At 50.8% G+C, this 13583-nt stretch overlaps 5 protein-coding genes across 5 annotated transcripts; 4 read left to right on the plus strand and 1 right to left on the minus strand.

The window, feature by feature from the left end:
• Positions 1–750: 750 nt before the first annotated feature.
• On the plus strand, positions 751–1581 carry N7506_003415 (uncharacterized protein; the record flags this gene model as incomplete). The annotated part of the gene is made up of 2 exons (XM_056952710.1): positions 751–1111; positions 1163–1581. 2 exons carry the CDS (start codon positions 751–753, stop codon positions 1579–1581), a joined length of 780 nt encoding a protein of 259 aa, XP_056814402.1.
• An 842-nt stretch (positions 1582–2423) lies between these two features.
• N7506_003416 (uncharacterized protein) lies at positions 2424–5220 on the plus strand (the record flags this gene model as incomplete). Its single annotated transcript, XM_056952711.1, has 5 exons — positions 2424–2508; positions 2582–2729; positions 2785–3751; positions 3795–4378; positions 4434–5220. 5 exons carry the CDS (start codon positions 2424–2426, stop codon positions 5218–5220), a joined length of 2571 nt encoding a protein of 856 aa, XP_056814403.1.
• Positions 5221–7408: 2188 nt separating this feature from the next.
• On the plus strand, positions 7409–8176 carry N7506_003417 (putative allergen; the record flags this gene model as incomplete). The annotated part of the gene is made up of 1 exon (XM_056952712.1): positions 7409–8176. The coding sequence occupies one exon, from the start codon at positions 7409–7411 to the stop codon at positions 8174–8176; it is 768 nt and encodes a 255-aa protein (XP_056814404.1).
• Positions 8177–8675: 499 nt separating this feature from the next.
• Positions 8676–10102, minus strand: N7506_003418 (uncharacterized protein; the record flags this gene model as incomplete). Its single annotated transcript, XM_056952713.1, has 2 exons — positions 8676–9943; positions 9994–10102. 2 exons carry the CDS (start codon positions 10100–10102, stop codon positions 8676–8678), a joined length of 1377 nt encoding a protein of 458 aa, XP_056814405.1.
• Positions 10103–11183: 1081 nt separating this feature from the next.
• On the plus strand, positions 11184–12263 carry N7506_003419 (non-structural maintenance of chromosomes element 1 family protein; the record flags this gene model as incomplete). Its single annotated transcript, XM_056952714.1, has 3 exons — positions 11184–11289; positions 11344–11930; positions 11985–12263. The coding sequence occupies 3 exons, from the start codon at positions 11184–11186 to the stop codon at positions 12261–12263; spliced, it is 972 nt and encodes a 323-aa protein (XP_056814406.1).
• Positions 12264–13583: the final 1320 nt, after the last annotated feature.

Here is a 13583-nt window from a genome sequence, read left to right on the forward strand (position 1 = left end):
ATATTCGCTTGGAAAGAACAAATGAACAATCGGCCGATTACAGACTACGAGCAATGGCTCCTGGACCACGATGAGGGTTATAAACTGCCCGCAGAGCCTGACTATGGGCTGATTCCAAAGCCGACCGCCGTGCAACTCAATCCCTCACACGAGCACAGCAGAGTCGCTGACCATGATGACGAGAATCACTCTTCTGGTTCTCGATACGGGTCATTTATAAACCTGCCGAGCACACATGCCTCTGTTGATTCCCAGAGCGATCAATATCTGGATAATCCTCATCAGAATAGTTCCATGAAGTTCAACCTGGCTGCTGTAGCAGTGGTTCTTCTTGTTATTATGATGCTTCGATGGATAAGAAAGGGAAGAAGCCAGAGGAGAATTATTCTGGGGACAAATGCTTGACTTTCAAAGATATGCGAAAGGAGTTAAATTATTTAAGTTATGTTTGTGCAATTATATCCATCTCATTGTACTTGTATGGACCTCGGGACCAAGCGTTACGAGATTTCTCCATAGTTACTCCGTAGCGAGGGCCGCATTAGCTTCTCGTGGCTTGAATTAGCTAGACGCTAGTGCATAGCGCCTCCCGTTAGGCTTGAAGAGATCCCGCAAAGCTGCAAGAATGTTGGGGGCTATGTCCGGGGGCCCTTGCCGATTATAAGCCTCGAACACCCCCTCAACCCTGCGATTCAGGGTCCATTTCCACTCTTTCGCACAAACTTAGTCTTGAGCCTCCATCTTTATATAATGTCTGACACGCTGAGCAGTCCATATGGCCTTTCGGTCCGGAGGAACGGTTCCTGTTTGAACACCGAAACAGATTGTGGACAGACATGGGCGCCTTTTCATGCGTGTTGCCCAAATGGCACCAAGTGTCCTAAGGGGCAGGGCAATGTGAAATGTTGTCCTTCAGATGCCGACTGCACCGAGTTAGTCGACAATACACATTGCGCGAACAGCACCGCGAATGTTTATAAAGCCGCTGGGTACTTTTGTTGCGCGAATGGCGAGTCAGCCTTCATGGACAAGAAGACTTCCTTTGTTGGTTGCACGGACGATATATCCGACCTGGACAACAGCGTGTCCCTTTTAGCTATCCGGTATCATGGTGAGTGCCAGATGAGGACAACATGAAGCACGAATACTCACATGCCGACAGCCACCACATCAACCCCAGCTTCTACATCCCCAACATCATCCAGCACACCCACGAGATCCACCACATCTACCACAAATACAGCAGAGCCAACTCCAACAGATCCAGCCCCAGCGGAGTCATCTACATCATCGAATACAGGCGCAATCGCAGGAGGTGTCGTCGGAGGTGTCGCCGGGTTGGCCATAATCGCTGCACTCATTTGGTTCTTCCTCCGAAAGAAATCTCGCAAGAGCGCGACAGTCGAGACGGGAACAGAGGTCTCGCAATCCAGCACGGCCTATAGCTCTAGCAACCCTGGATCCAACGGTGGATATTTCGTTACCCCTGGCGGAAGTACAGAGCCTAAGCCGCCAACCGAACTTGACAGTCAGCAAAAGAGCACGCTTCACGAGCTACCCTCACAGGTCCAATATCGATGAGAATTTGTGATTTCAAGACGTTTTGCATATCTGGCTTAGTAGGACGAGCCTTAATTTTTCATGTACATATTTGACAATCTTTCTCGTGGAGTTCTGACGAATTTCACCTTGGAATGCCCTGAACAAATACGGAGTATCAGTTGATGGGCGCTTGACTAAATTATCAACATCGCAAGTCAACTCTCTTTGCGTCGCACTTTATCTTTCATTGAAGGCATGGAAGCTGAAATGTACCCGCCTCGTCGCAGACTGACACCGGGGCGGTGTCAGTCTGCGACGAGGCGGGTATTGTGATATCATCCGTGGATGTATTGTGTCAGTCCTGAGAAGAGTAGAGTGGAGTGAAGAGAGAGAAAGGGAGGGAGGGAGGGAGAAGCTCTCGATCTAGTTGAGATATTCATCTTTGGAGCCTGATCAATCTGGCAGCCACAAAGGCTCCGACACATTCTGGCCAATCAAACACACTCCTTGGGCAAATAGTGGAGCCATAATCGAAACTGGCAACTGTTTACAGCCAACCTTTCCCACAAACATCATTGTCCTTCGGTATCATGCACAACATATGCACTCGATTTGGCGTCAGTGTACGGAGTAAATGATGATCGTTCACCAAAATAGAAACCTCCTGTGGCGCTTAACATGAGACTCCATTCACGAGCCTCGATTGGTGAGGGGAAGAGAGCGCCAGACTGACTTGGTCGACTAGTTTAAGTCCAGCGCTTAACGCCCAACGCCCAGTCACCTGATAGCGAGCTGAGGATGAGTTTCGAACGAGGGTCGGGCGCCCTCCAGAGCTCATTTTTTCCCTACATTCTATCCATCGTCTGTGTTCTATCTTCACAATGACCTCCGTATCATTTGGAGGCGAGAATTCGGCATTGCAGGTGGGGGTCAGCAACGGGTCGATATACTACAATGTTCCAGCAAGTAAGTTCTCAACAGCCCTTTGGGCAGACCCAAGCACTATATGGTGTTGGCAAATATTGACACTCGCTTTCAGAGCAACCAGAATCCCGCCCGAAGCCGCTGATGACCGTGCCATTCCCGCATGATCCCGATTTTGTCGGCCGCGATGAACTGGATCAACTCCTCGAGAGATCCTCGATCCCGGGCTCTCGAACGGTTCTTGTTGGCCTTGGGGGAGTTGGGTGAGGCCAAACTAGACCTTTGCTGGTCGATTCATGACTAATGATCATGCCAAAGAAAATCTCGACTCGCCATCGAATATTGCTACCAAGTCCGACAGCGATCGCCCGAGACCTGGGTGTTTTGGGTTCATGCCAGTACTGCGGCCCGCTATGAAGAGAGTGTACGCAACCTCGCCGATCGTGCAAATATTCCCGGGCGACAAGACCACAACGCGAATATCTTCCAGCTCTTCGCCAACTGGTTGCAAGATGGGGATATCAAGAAATGGGTCCTCGTTATTGACAATGTCGATGATGACGAACTTCTTCGCAAACCGCTAGGGACTTGGGGAGAAGCACGAGAGGCTCAACACCATATCCCGACGCGGCCACCACTGAAATACCTTCTCGAAACCTCGACTGGCTCTATCGTCATTACGAGCCGTAATAAATCAGTGGCATTGGAGATCGCTGGCCACGAAAGATATGTTATCCATGTGCAACCAATGGATCTGGAAAGTTCTCTACTGTTAATGCAAAAGAAGCTTGATTCAGACACAGAGAGCGACGGGCTACGTCAGCTTGTCGAAGAACTCGAGTTCATGCCTCTCGCAATGGTGCAGGCGGCTAGCTACATAAGTCACCATTCACCCCGATGCTCGGTATTGCGATATCTGGACATGCTTCGATGTAGTGAGTCACAGGCTATGAAACTTCTTAGACGCGAGAGCCATGTCACACACCGAGACTGGGAGGCAAAAAACTCTATATTGTTGACTTGGCAAATATCGTTCGACTATATCCGGGAGATAAGGCAGTCTGCGGCTGATTTGTTATCTCTCATGAGCTTTTTCGACAGGCAGGGAATCCCCGAGAGCATTTTGAAGGCGCAAGATAAAAATAGCGATCATCGGGAGGGGAGAAAAATTGTCTTTTCCACTCGGCGAAATTTACGCCACTATGTCCGACGGTTTGGGCAGACTGCGGCTGATTTGCTGTCTTCCAAAGGCGCTTTCGGTGAAAAGATGAACCCCAGGAGCCTTGTACGTGTACGAGATAATGAGCCATATTGGATTCCCTGCCCAGGTGCAAGACTTTGCTGACATATCCGCGGCTAAGGGCTTAGTTTCCTCAATGGAATCCGACATGAACGACGATTTCCAGACCGATATTACTATCTTGATGGACTATTCCCTCATTGCCATTGGGGAGAATGCGATGGTATTTACAATGCATCGATTGGTGCAGCAGATCGTACGCACATGGCTGGAAGGATACGGCGAGCAAGAGAAGTGGAAAGAATGCTTTATCAGCAACTTGAACAACGAATTCCCGACTAGTGAATATGAGAATTGGGAGAAATGCCGCTCACTCTTTCCACACGTGAGGTCGGCCAAGTCCTATCGACCGGAATCACGAGATTCACTCAAAGCCTGGGCTACCTTACTCTACAAAGGTTCATGCTATGCGAATGTTTCTGGCAACCTTTCGGAATTCACGGATATGGCAGCAATGTCGAGAGACGAAAGAATGAAAATTGGTGGTACTGATGATCAAGATACACTGGATAGTACTCTGAGATTAGGAGAAGCATACCTAGCAAAAGGGTTATTCGGGGGAGGCAGAGAGGCTTTTTCAAAAGGTTCTGCAGATCCGTACAAGGAAGCTCGGTGTGGATCATCCCGACACACTGAAAAGTATGGGCAACTTGGCGACCACGTACAGCGATCAAGGGCGGCACCATGAAGCAGAGAAGCTCAAAATCCAGGTTCTGGAGGGTCGCCAGACAAGGCTCGGAATGGACCATCTCGATACGATAGAAAGCATAAACAACTTGGCGGTTACATATACGCACCAAGGGCAGTACCTTGAAGCAGAGAAGCTCGGGGTACAGGCGATCGAAGCTTACAAGAAAAATCTTGGACTTGATCATCCCGACACGCTGAAAAGCATGAGCGACTTGGCGGCCACGTATTACGAACAAGGGCGGCACATTGAAGCAGAGAACCTCCAATTACAGGTTCTGGAGGGTCGCCAGACAAGGCTCGGAGTGGATCATCCCGATACGTTAGGAATCATAGCTAACTTGGCGGTTACATATATCTACCAAGGACGGTATGATGAAGCAGAGAGGCTCGGGGTACAGGCGATCGAAGCTTACAAGAAAAGTCTTGGAATGGATCATCCAAACACGCTGACAAGCATGGGCAACTTGGCGGTTACATATGCCTACCAAGGGCGGTACCATGAGGCAGAGAAGCTCGGGGTACAAGCGATGGAAGCTTGCAAGTTAAGGCTAGGGAGGGACCATCCCGACACGCTATCAATTATGGTCATCCTTGCTTACACCTGGTATCACATGGGCCGAAGTGCCGAAGCAATCGATTTGCTTAGAGATTGTCTAAACAGACAGGAACGAGCGCAAGGTTCAACTCACCCCCATACCTTAGCAACTTCCCGGGTTCTGCTAGAGTGGGAAGCCAGGTCCAGGCTCTCCGATGCGGCTGTCTAAGCTTCCAAGGCTCTCTGTAACTGTTCATGCCGTGTTGGGTCGGCCTCGTTATTCTTGTTAATCTGGCCAGAAGCACGACTTAAGAGAGTATTTGTTTGCTTCGTTTCCTGTATTGATTGCATTTTTGAACCTGTATCTAGTAGCTTAGGCATACAAGAGCTCTCCCAGGGTTGCATGGTGTCTATTCGTACCGGGTCTGGCTACCTCAAACTTCTTTGGTTAGAGTTCTGTAGAATGTCCCTGCGAAAAGTATGGTTGAAGTAAAATGTAGCTGTGCAGAGAAAGAAGCAAGCTTTCATATGCTAGCACTGAGTACGCGCAAGATCTAATTATCCGTCCGATGTGTGGTGGTTGAAAAGGCAAAAATTGGGACGCCCCGAGAACCGTGAGTAGTCCATAAACCGATGACGCCTAATTTTTTTCACCTAGAAAGGACAAAGCAAATGAGGCATATAATGGGCGGAGTTGATGATCAATGATGCTACAGACGTTTTGGACTCGCCCACCTGGACAGTTCACTTATTGAAGTAAGCCAAGCCTGTGCCCGAGATCGGACTCTACCCAGTCTTTGTCTTGTGTAGCGTTCCACCCAATTTCTCCATTGACACCTCGGAGTATATGAATATTTTGTCCCCCAATATGGTGTTACACATGGTCCTGCGTATCATTAACAATAATAATCCATGCCCTGCGCAATAAGAGATTTATCCCTCTGAGCCAAATGGCCAGAACGTTGGCCTGTGAAACATAGCGGAGTAATGACGAGAAATATGGAGAACTCAGCGCCAAGAGACCCATTGTATGGGTATCATGTGAAATATAGCCGAGTTTTGAGTTGGAATTTTTACCTTTCATGATTTATTCGTCTTCCGTTCAGACTTAATTCTCAATAGAACTAAATATTTCGACTTCTCCCAAGTACTGAATGACCTTTGTTTGAATGAGAGTGTCCTCGGGTTTGGGTTGAATGTTTTGAATATTTTAAGAAAGAAACTTCAAAGAACAGAAAGCCACTCATCAAGATCCGTGGGTGAGTGCACAGAATCCATGGTCGGGGCTCTTAATGCTTGAGAGAAAGTGTCGTGATTGGCTACATTCTTGCCCTTGCCCTGCCAAGACTCAACACTGTATCGTAATTGGTCAGTACCTTGCAATCATGAGCCAATCATACTGCTTCTCTCCTGATCCATTCAACTCCAACGGATGGCTCAAGAATGGTCCTTGCGTTTCACACAATTCTATGACTGTCAATAATCAGCACTCACAGCACCAAGATTAACCACCTCAATCATTCCATCTTGAATGAATGTGGACAAGTATTGACAAGTCTGAGGCAGTGGGCCAGATTCACCAGTCAAATGTGCGCAGTCCTGGTTCCAGACCGTTCCGCGTCATTCAGTCGGAGGCTAGGGTCTGACGATGGCCCACCCTTCTGGAAACCCGTTGACCCAGACGATCTAGTTCGCAAACTTTGTTTGGGAGGTGGTTCCCCATGGATCCAGTCGGTACCACTCAATTTGCGAGTCGTCACTGGCTCATTTCGCCTGAAATGATTGTCCGAATAGAGGCTGCGGAGAAAAATATGATCGTGGTTACGTGACAGCCACCCATCGGCACACTGCGGCCCCTGGCATCCATTGTGAGGAGTTCCCTGGACTCTATCCAGCCCTGGAGAGGAACCACAGTTCCCCACCCAATGACGACTGGCTCGAACACCTGGGATGAATCTAGAATTGGACTGTGGCTTGACATTCAGTCACCCAGTCCAATCATACTGTTTCTCCCACCGGGACCCATGGATCGCTTGTTCTCTGTTCTTTAAGCCTACTGGCCCCAAAGAATCTGTCAAACCCACGGCCTCGACCTTTGTGGAATGGGCATACGAGTCCTGCCCTCCAACGGTCTGACGTACCTGTGTTTCGTTGCCCGTGGATGGGACCAGGTACCAGGCACCTTGGGTCTCGACTTTTGAGGCGAGCGTGGCGGAAAGATCTTTCACAGAGGCTATATATACCCCGTCCTCCCACTCCCTCTTCTGTCAATCAACCACACTCTTTTTTGGTAACCGGTCACCTTGTCATTCTTTTTACAAGTCTTTGGAATTCATCTAAGACACAGACACTCTTTTACATTTGTCTTCCTTGTTGTTCCAACAGTCCTTCCACTCCAAAAAACCAACCTAGCAATCATGCAGTTCACCAAGTCTCTCATGCTGCTCGCAGCCCTCACCACCGGCACCCTGGCCCGTCCCACCGGCGTGGAGCGCCGTCAGGCGACCAGCACCAGCGCCAGCTCCAACTCTGACTGGACCTCCACTCCCTCCAGCGGCTCGTACTCGACTTCTGGCTTCGGCAGCTCCACCAGCTCCTCCGGCACCGGCGTGACCTACGCCGGCAATGTCGGCAACCCCTACGGTAGCAACATCATCGAGGTCTCCAGCTCCGACGCCAGCCAGTACAAGTACGTTGCGCAGTTCACGGGATCCAACACCGACGACTGGACCGTCGCCATCTTCAACAAGTACGGCAGCGACGGCAAGATGGACGGCTGGTACGGACAGGCCTGTAACACCTTCACTCTTGCCGCCGGCGAGACCAAGTACATTGCCTTTGATGACGACTCCCAGGGTGGCTGGGCTGCCGCCTCTGGCTCAACCATCCCCACCGACTCGGCTGGTGGCTACGCCTCCACCTGGGGTGAGTTCGATTTCGGCTCCACCACCAACAACGGCTGGTCTGGCTTTGACGTCTCGGCTATCGCTGCTCAGAACGCCGCTATGTCGGTCTCTGGTATGAAGATCTGTGATGCCCTTGGTTCCACTTGCTCTTCTATCACTGAGAACGCCGCCGTTGTTGACAACGCTTACACCTCCGCCGAGACTGATATCGGTGGTATCGGTGCTAACATTGCCTCCGGCCCTGTCCGTCTGGCTGTCACCATCGACTACAGTGCTTAAAAATGTTTTCTTTGATTTTTTTATGTTTCATGATTTTTGAAGATAGACTTGGGTCATTCTGGTTTGAAAGAATGATCTATCACCCAGCTGGAATGGTTTCTGCTTCTGTGTCAATATAGGGAGACTTTAGGCTGGTCCTGTTACTTTTTTTTTTTTTGGAATTCCAATATACTCCATTCGCTTGAATTTTCTACTCGTCTTTTGTTGTTGTGAATCTTCTAGGTGAGATTTAGATTTTTAAACTCTTGGGCCTTCCGTGTTTCAGTTTGCCATGTGGCGTCAACGTGGCGGGCACAACCACATCATGGCATACGCAATACCCACGTAGCCCCGACGCCATCATACCCTAATCGCCTTACTGTGTTTCAAGTCTACTGCGTTTCAAGTCCGAAAATAAATCAAAACTTTTGCTGACAAAACGAAGTAATAAATAACAACGTAAAAATATCATATCATTCTGGGAGTCATAAAAGCTAATATATAGACAATTTCATCCGCTCTACTTGCGCGGGCTCACAAGACCATAGAAGTTAAGCGGCTTCACACTGAACGCACCATTGGACTCAAGCTTGTAGTTGGGATCCGCCAACTCGAACTTAGTCTCCTTCAGGATACTAGCGAGAGTGAAGAACGACCAGCGCCAAGCCCAGAGCTTACCAATGCACTCGCGCTTACCGTTACCGAAGCCCTTCTTAGCCGCAGCAGGAAGCTGATCCCACTTCTCACCGAGCACGCGCTCAGGCTTGAAAGCCTCGGGGTCTTCGAAGACAGCCGGGTCACGGTTGACCTGGCCCAGGACCGCGATCATGGGCTGGTTGTGGGGGATCTGGTATTCGCCGCCACCGAGCAGGATGGGGCTCTTGTCATCGGATGGGATGGGCTCGATGTTGAAGCCGGGGGCAGGGGCGGAGAGACGGATGGATTCACGAAGGATGGCTTCAACGTAGTGGAGTTCCTTCAGATGCTCGAGGTCGATCTTGCCGTCGCCGACGACACGGTCGAGCTCCTCATGGGCCTTCTCCACGGCGGAGGGGTTCTCCATTAGGTAGTATAGGGCAAAGGCGATGAGGTTAGGTGCGGTGGCGGCACCGATAAAGCAAGAGATGATCTCATCGATGATTTGGGAGTCGGCGAGCTTCTCGCCGGTCTGGGGGTCTTTGTTATTGATCATGGCATCGAGGATATCCTTGCGAACGGTCTCGGGCTGAGTTCTTCTGATCTTGATGACCTCGGCTGAGAAGTCACGCATGATCTTGGTGTCCTTTGCGAAGCGACGCTGGTAGAGCCAGTTCAACGGGGCGGGGCGAGTAGGGCGCTTCATCGCTTCCATGGTGGCGGCTTCCATGGCGTTAATCATCGGGGGCTCGGCGCCCTCGAGAACATGCACGCGCTGGTTAAAGAAGCACTGCTTGCACGAGGCAAGCAGGAGACGGTCGAGATCCTTAGTGATCAAAGTGCGCTGCTTGGGGCTCTTGCTCCACTTGTTGGTGAGGTCGGGGATGACCTCGGCCATGTCGCCGAAAAGGCTGTCGGTCGCAGACTGTGTGAGGTGAGGCATCATGATGCGATGGGCAATGCCCCAGCTGGCCTCATCATCGTATGCGGTAAACAGACTGTCGTTGACAGCGTATCTAATCTCCACCACAGGTCCTGTCACGCACTTGCGGAAGCGGGTCTGGTCGCAAATCTCCTCTAACAGGGCGACACTACCGATGAAGACGAGTTGGTGTCCAAGGACGTTGATTTTGAAAATAGAGCCTGCATCAACTTAGCACAAATGACCTCATTGTCAGGGTCGAGTGTCGTGGGCGACCTACCAAATTCTCTGGCGAGCTTGTTTAGAGAGTTCCATGTCTCATTGGGGTTAACGTCAAAAACATTACCCAAGATCGGAACTCCGGCGGGGCTAGGAATAGTAGAAGGCATGACGCTGGAGGGTATCAACTAAAATACACAAAACACTAGAGAAGAGGAGGAAACTGGGAGAAGGAAACTAAAAAGCTCTACACACGGGGGGGAGGCGGGGGAAACTGGATCTAAAGGCACATCTCTTCAGCTTGCAGCTCGACAGATCCAATCGAGTGGCGCTCGGGCTCGACTCCATCGTTCACCATAGGTTCGGGGCGAGCTGAAGAGATCAGCACGATTGCGATGTAATAGCGCAGACTGGCGGGCGCCGATCGCACCACAATAGGGAAAGCATGAGACTATCTGGGTCCCATCTGCAGCCATGATGGGTCCGCTGGAACCAACCCATGCGAGCTACGGGCTGTAGTGCAACCACTGAGGGCAATGGGGTTCAGCACAATTGTCAGCTGGGAAGCTTGTGCAGATTTTTTGTCTGGCCTCCCTGCCTGCCTTTTCACCGCTGTGCGATCGGCTAGGAATGGCCGAGGCTGGGGTTGGCTTCAATTGGACGATAATCGTCACACAGGTGATCTCATGGGGTCGATCATGGTTTGTGTATACTCGTATGATATCACGCCCTTATACAGTGCCGTCCTTGGTTTGGATGCAATCACGGACTGTTTCCTTTCACACTGTAGCGTGTACTCGGAGGCAGTGGTACTGGGGCAAATAGATCAGACATTGCAGGGTCGCCAAGCTGCAAGACTCTCCACGGAATCGAGAGAGGACCGCCATGTGTCGTAAACTCGTATTGTGCCCAGGTGGGAAAGGTCTTCTCCGCAAGAGACTGTGTTTGGGCAGGGTTCTTTGTGCCACCGCGGCTGAAGCAAACCAGACAAACCCGGCAAATGTGCCATTTCTTTGTCTCAACAGGAGAGACACAGCTGGATTATTTCTTGTTCGAACATACTCCCAACTGTTCAGATGTACATTCAGACCTCGAGGGTATGCAGCTCACATGTTTCTGAGGGTCTAATTGCATGAGAACCAGAAAAACGACAGTGGATGCCTCAGGAACCAATATCCTTATCGCTTATCTTTTTTCGCGCATCGCGTCTGAGCACTTCGCGTCCACCGGTCTTTGAGAAACCGTCGCAAGATGGGATACGATGATCGGAACCGTGCCTTTTTGCAGGCCTTCATGGGCCGCTCCACCATGACCTTTGAAGATGCCCAGCCTCTCTTGGCTGCCATCATGTCAGTTGGTACAACACCCTGCGTCACTCGGTGAGGCTCCGTCGCTGACAATGAAACAGGAGGTGAAAGAGTTGATCCTTCAAACGTCACCGATGAACAATTTTACGCCTATCTCAACGCAGCCAATCAAGCCATTTCACCATTTGATTTCGAGATCCGAAGCTCCCTGCCCCAGGACCCTCAATCAGCCCAAGAGGACGCTCCACCGAAACGGATATGGGCGCTCGTCAACAATACCAGTGATCCGTTGACCCAGCTCGCTACAACGTATACCGCGGACGAGATTTCCTTCCTAAAGCGTCTCCTGGACTACATGTTCCACACAAACAATACAGTTCGAACCGAGGGATTGTGCGCGGCACAACTACAAGCCGTGGGACTCCACAAAGCACCCGCCAATGCGAACCCGCCTACCGATGAACCAACGCAAACACAGAGCGCAGCATCCCAATCCTTGACCATGACACAAGCAGAAAAGATGATCCTACACCTGATCGAAGAGGGCTGGTTCGAAAAGAGCCGCAAGGGGTACCTGACCCTTACGCCTCGAGCCTTGATGGAATTGCGGGGGTGGCTGGTAAATGAGTACAATGACGACGGTGCGACCAAAATCAAGTTCTGTGCTGCATGCAAAGACCTCATCACCGTGGTAAGTGACCTACCTTACCTCGTGCACGGCAGACGGATCTGACGGCGGAACTAGGGCCAACGCTGCGCCGACATTCACTGTGGTGGCAGACTTCATGATCACTGCATGCGCAACTTCTTCCGGATGCAACAGGCGGAGCAATGTCCTGTATGTAAGGCGGACTGGCCCGGGGACTACTTCGTGGGTGAAAGAGCCCTTACATCCAGCGCGAGGCCGAGCGGCGCTGCCCCAAGACGGACGCCTGTCTCAACTCGTCCCTCGGTTGAACCCTCAACACGATCCACCCCTAGCCGACTGATCCCCGAAGATGATATGGATGAGGACAGCGACTAGAAGAGATCGTGTTTTGACTAGCATTATGGTCCATGACTCTGCTTGGTACTGGCGACCATTGAATTGTCTGCCATATTGGACATCATCTGATCTGGACGTTCAGTTGGATGACTACGACGAGACGACACCCTTCATACCCACGTGCAATTCCCTCACGCGAGAGACTTGGTATCTAGCGATTGCACACTACCCAAGACGTTGAGATTTTGCAAAGCGTCATAAAATAGTGCATTTCTGTGCCCCAGGCCTTTCTCACCACCTCCGGTGACACCGCAAGGACAGGGCTCGGAGTAACGAAATTATGGGAAATTCTCTTTGAAATTTGGAACCAACGATGTAGGCTCCTATAGCTGGCCACGTCGTTCGCCCTTGACCATCAAAACTGCACCCTTGCATAATATCTGACGAGACCTTGAAGATCACTTTTCATGTACCCGTTAATTTTCTGAAAACCCCCACTAGTTGACTCGACTCTCGGTCTTCGGCTGATTTGATGTAGCTCTGCCGACTTGTTCGCTGGCAATATACGCGAGGCATGAGCAAGTCCGAACCCTTGCGTTGAATATAAATCAAGTGCCGCCAAGAGTCTTGTAATATTTACATTCCTTTCGACTTCGCGCGTTTGGGAACCTCGTAGTATAACTCCGACCGTGCAAAAGGCTGGGAGATGAGGCTAGAGGATGAGGTAGGGAGCCCGAAGCCGACAGGATCGAGATAGAATGGACACCTCAGAATTCAGGCCATCACAACCAAAAGTCAACGACACTTCCATCGCCAAGTTCGCCAAGTTCCTCGCAATCCTGCACATTTATATACCATTTGCCATTCACATATATCGGTGAGGTGAATAACGGACATTCATCGGGCCATTACCTCACATCCAACGCTCGGAAAGGTCGGTTTTCCGAGACCCCCACAAAAGACACTCGCGCCAAACCTTCTGCGGGACATCGATGACGATGATCTGGGGAAGACCGTCCCAACTCGGGCAAGTTCTGCCCGTGGGGGATGCCGAGCGGAAAACCTTCGGCTGCCACAGCCAATGCTCCTGCCTCTTTGTTCGGATCGTCCCCGCATTTCCCGGTCTTTCCGTTGAAGCGTTTAGGCGTCGAAGCCACTAGGCAGCCTCATACGACACTGTTGTTCCCTTGGCTGACGGCTGTCACTGGCTTCCGTGGTCAGTCTCTCGTATTACCCCGTGAACGGCCCTCGCGTCACTGCCGGTTCCCCACGTTTTGCCATGGGGGTCTGAGCATTTAACAATCGCCATGTGCCTGGATCGGCATTCTGAATTCAACTCATTTAACTCTCTGTCTTTCC

The sequence above is a fragment of the Penicillium brevicompactum genome, assembly GCF_028827555.1.
Source record: "Penicillium brevicompactum strain IBT 35665 chromosome Unknown utg000002l_segment0_segment0, whole genome shotgun sequence".
Taxonomy (NCBI): Eukaryota; Fungi; Ascomycota; class Eurotiomycetes; order Eurotiales; family Aspergillaceae; genus Penicillium; species Penicillium brevicompactum.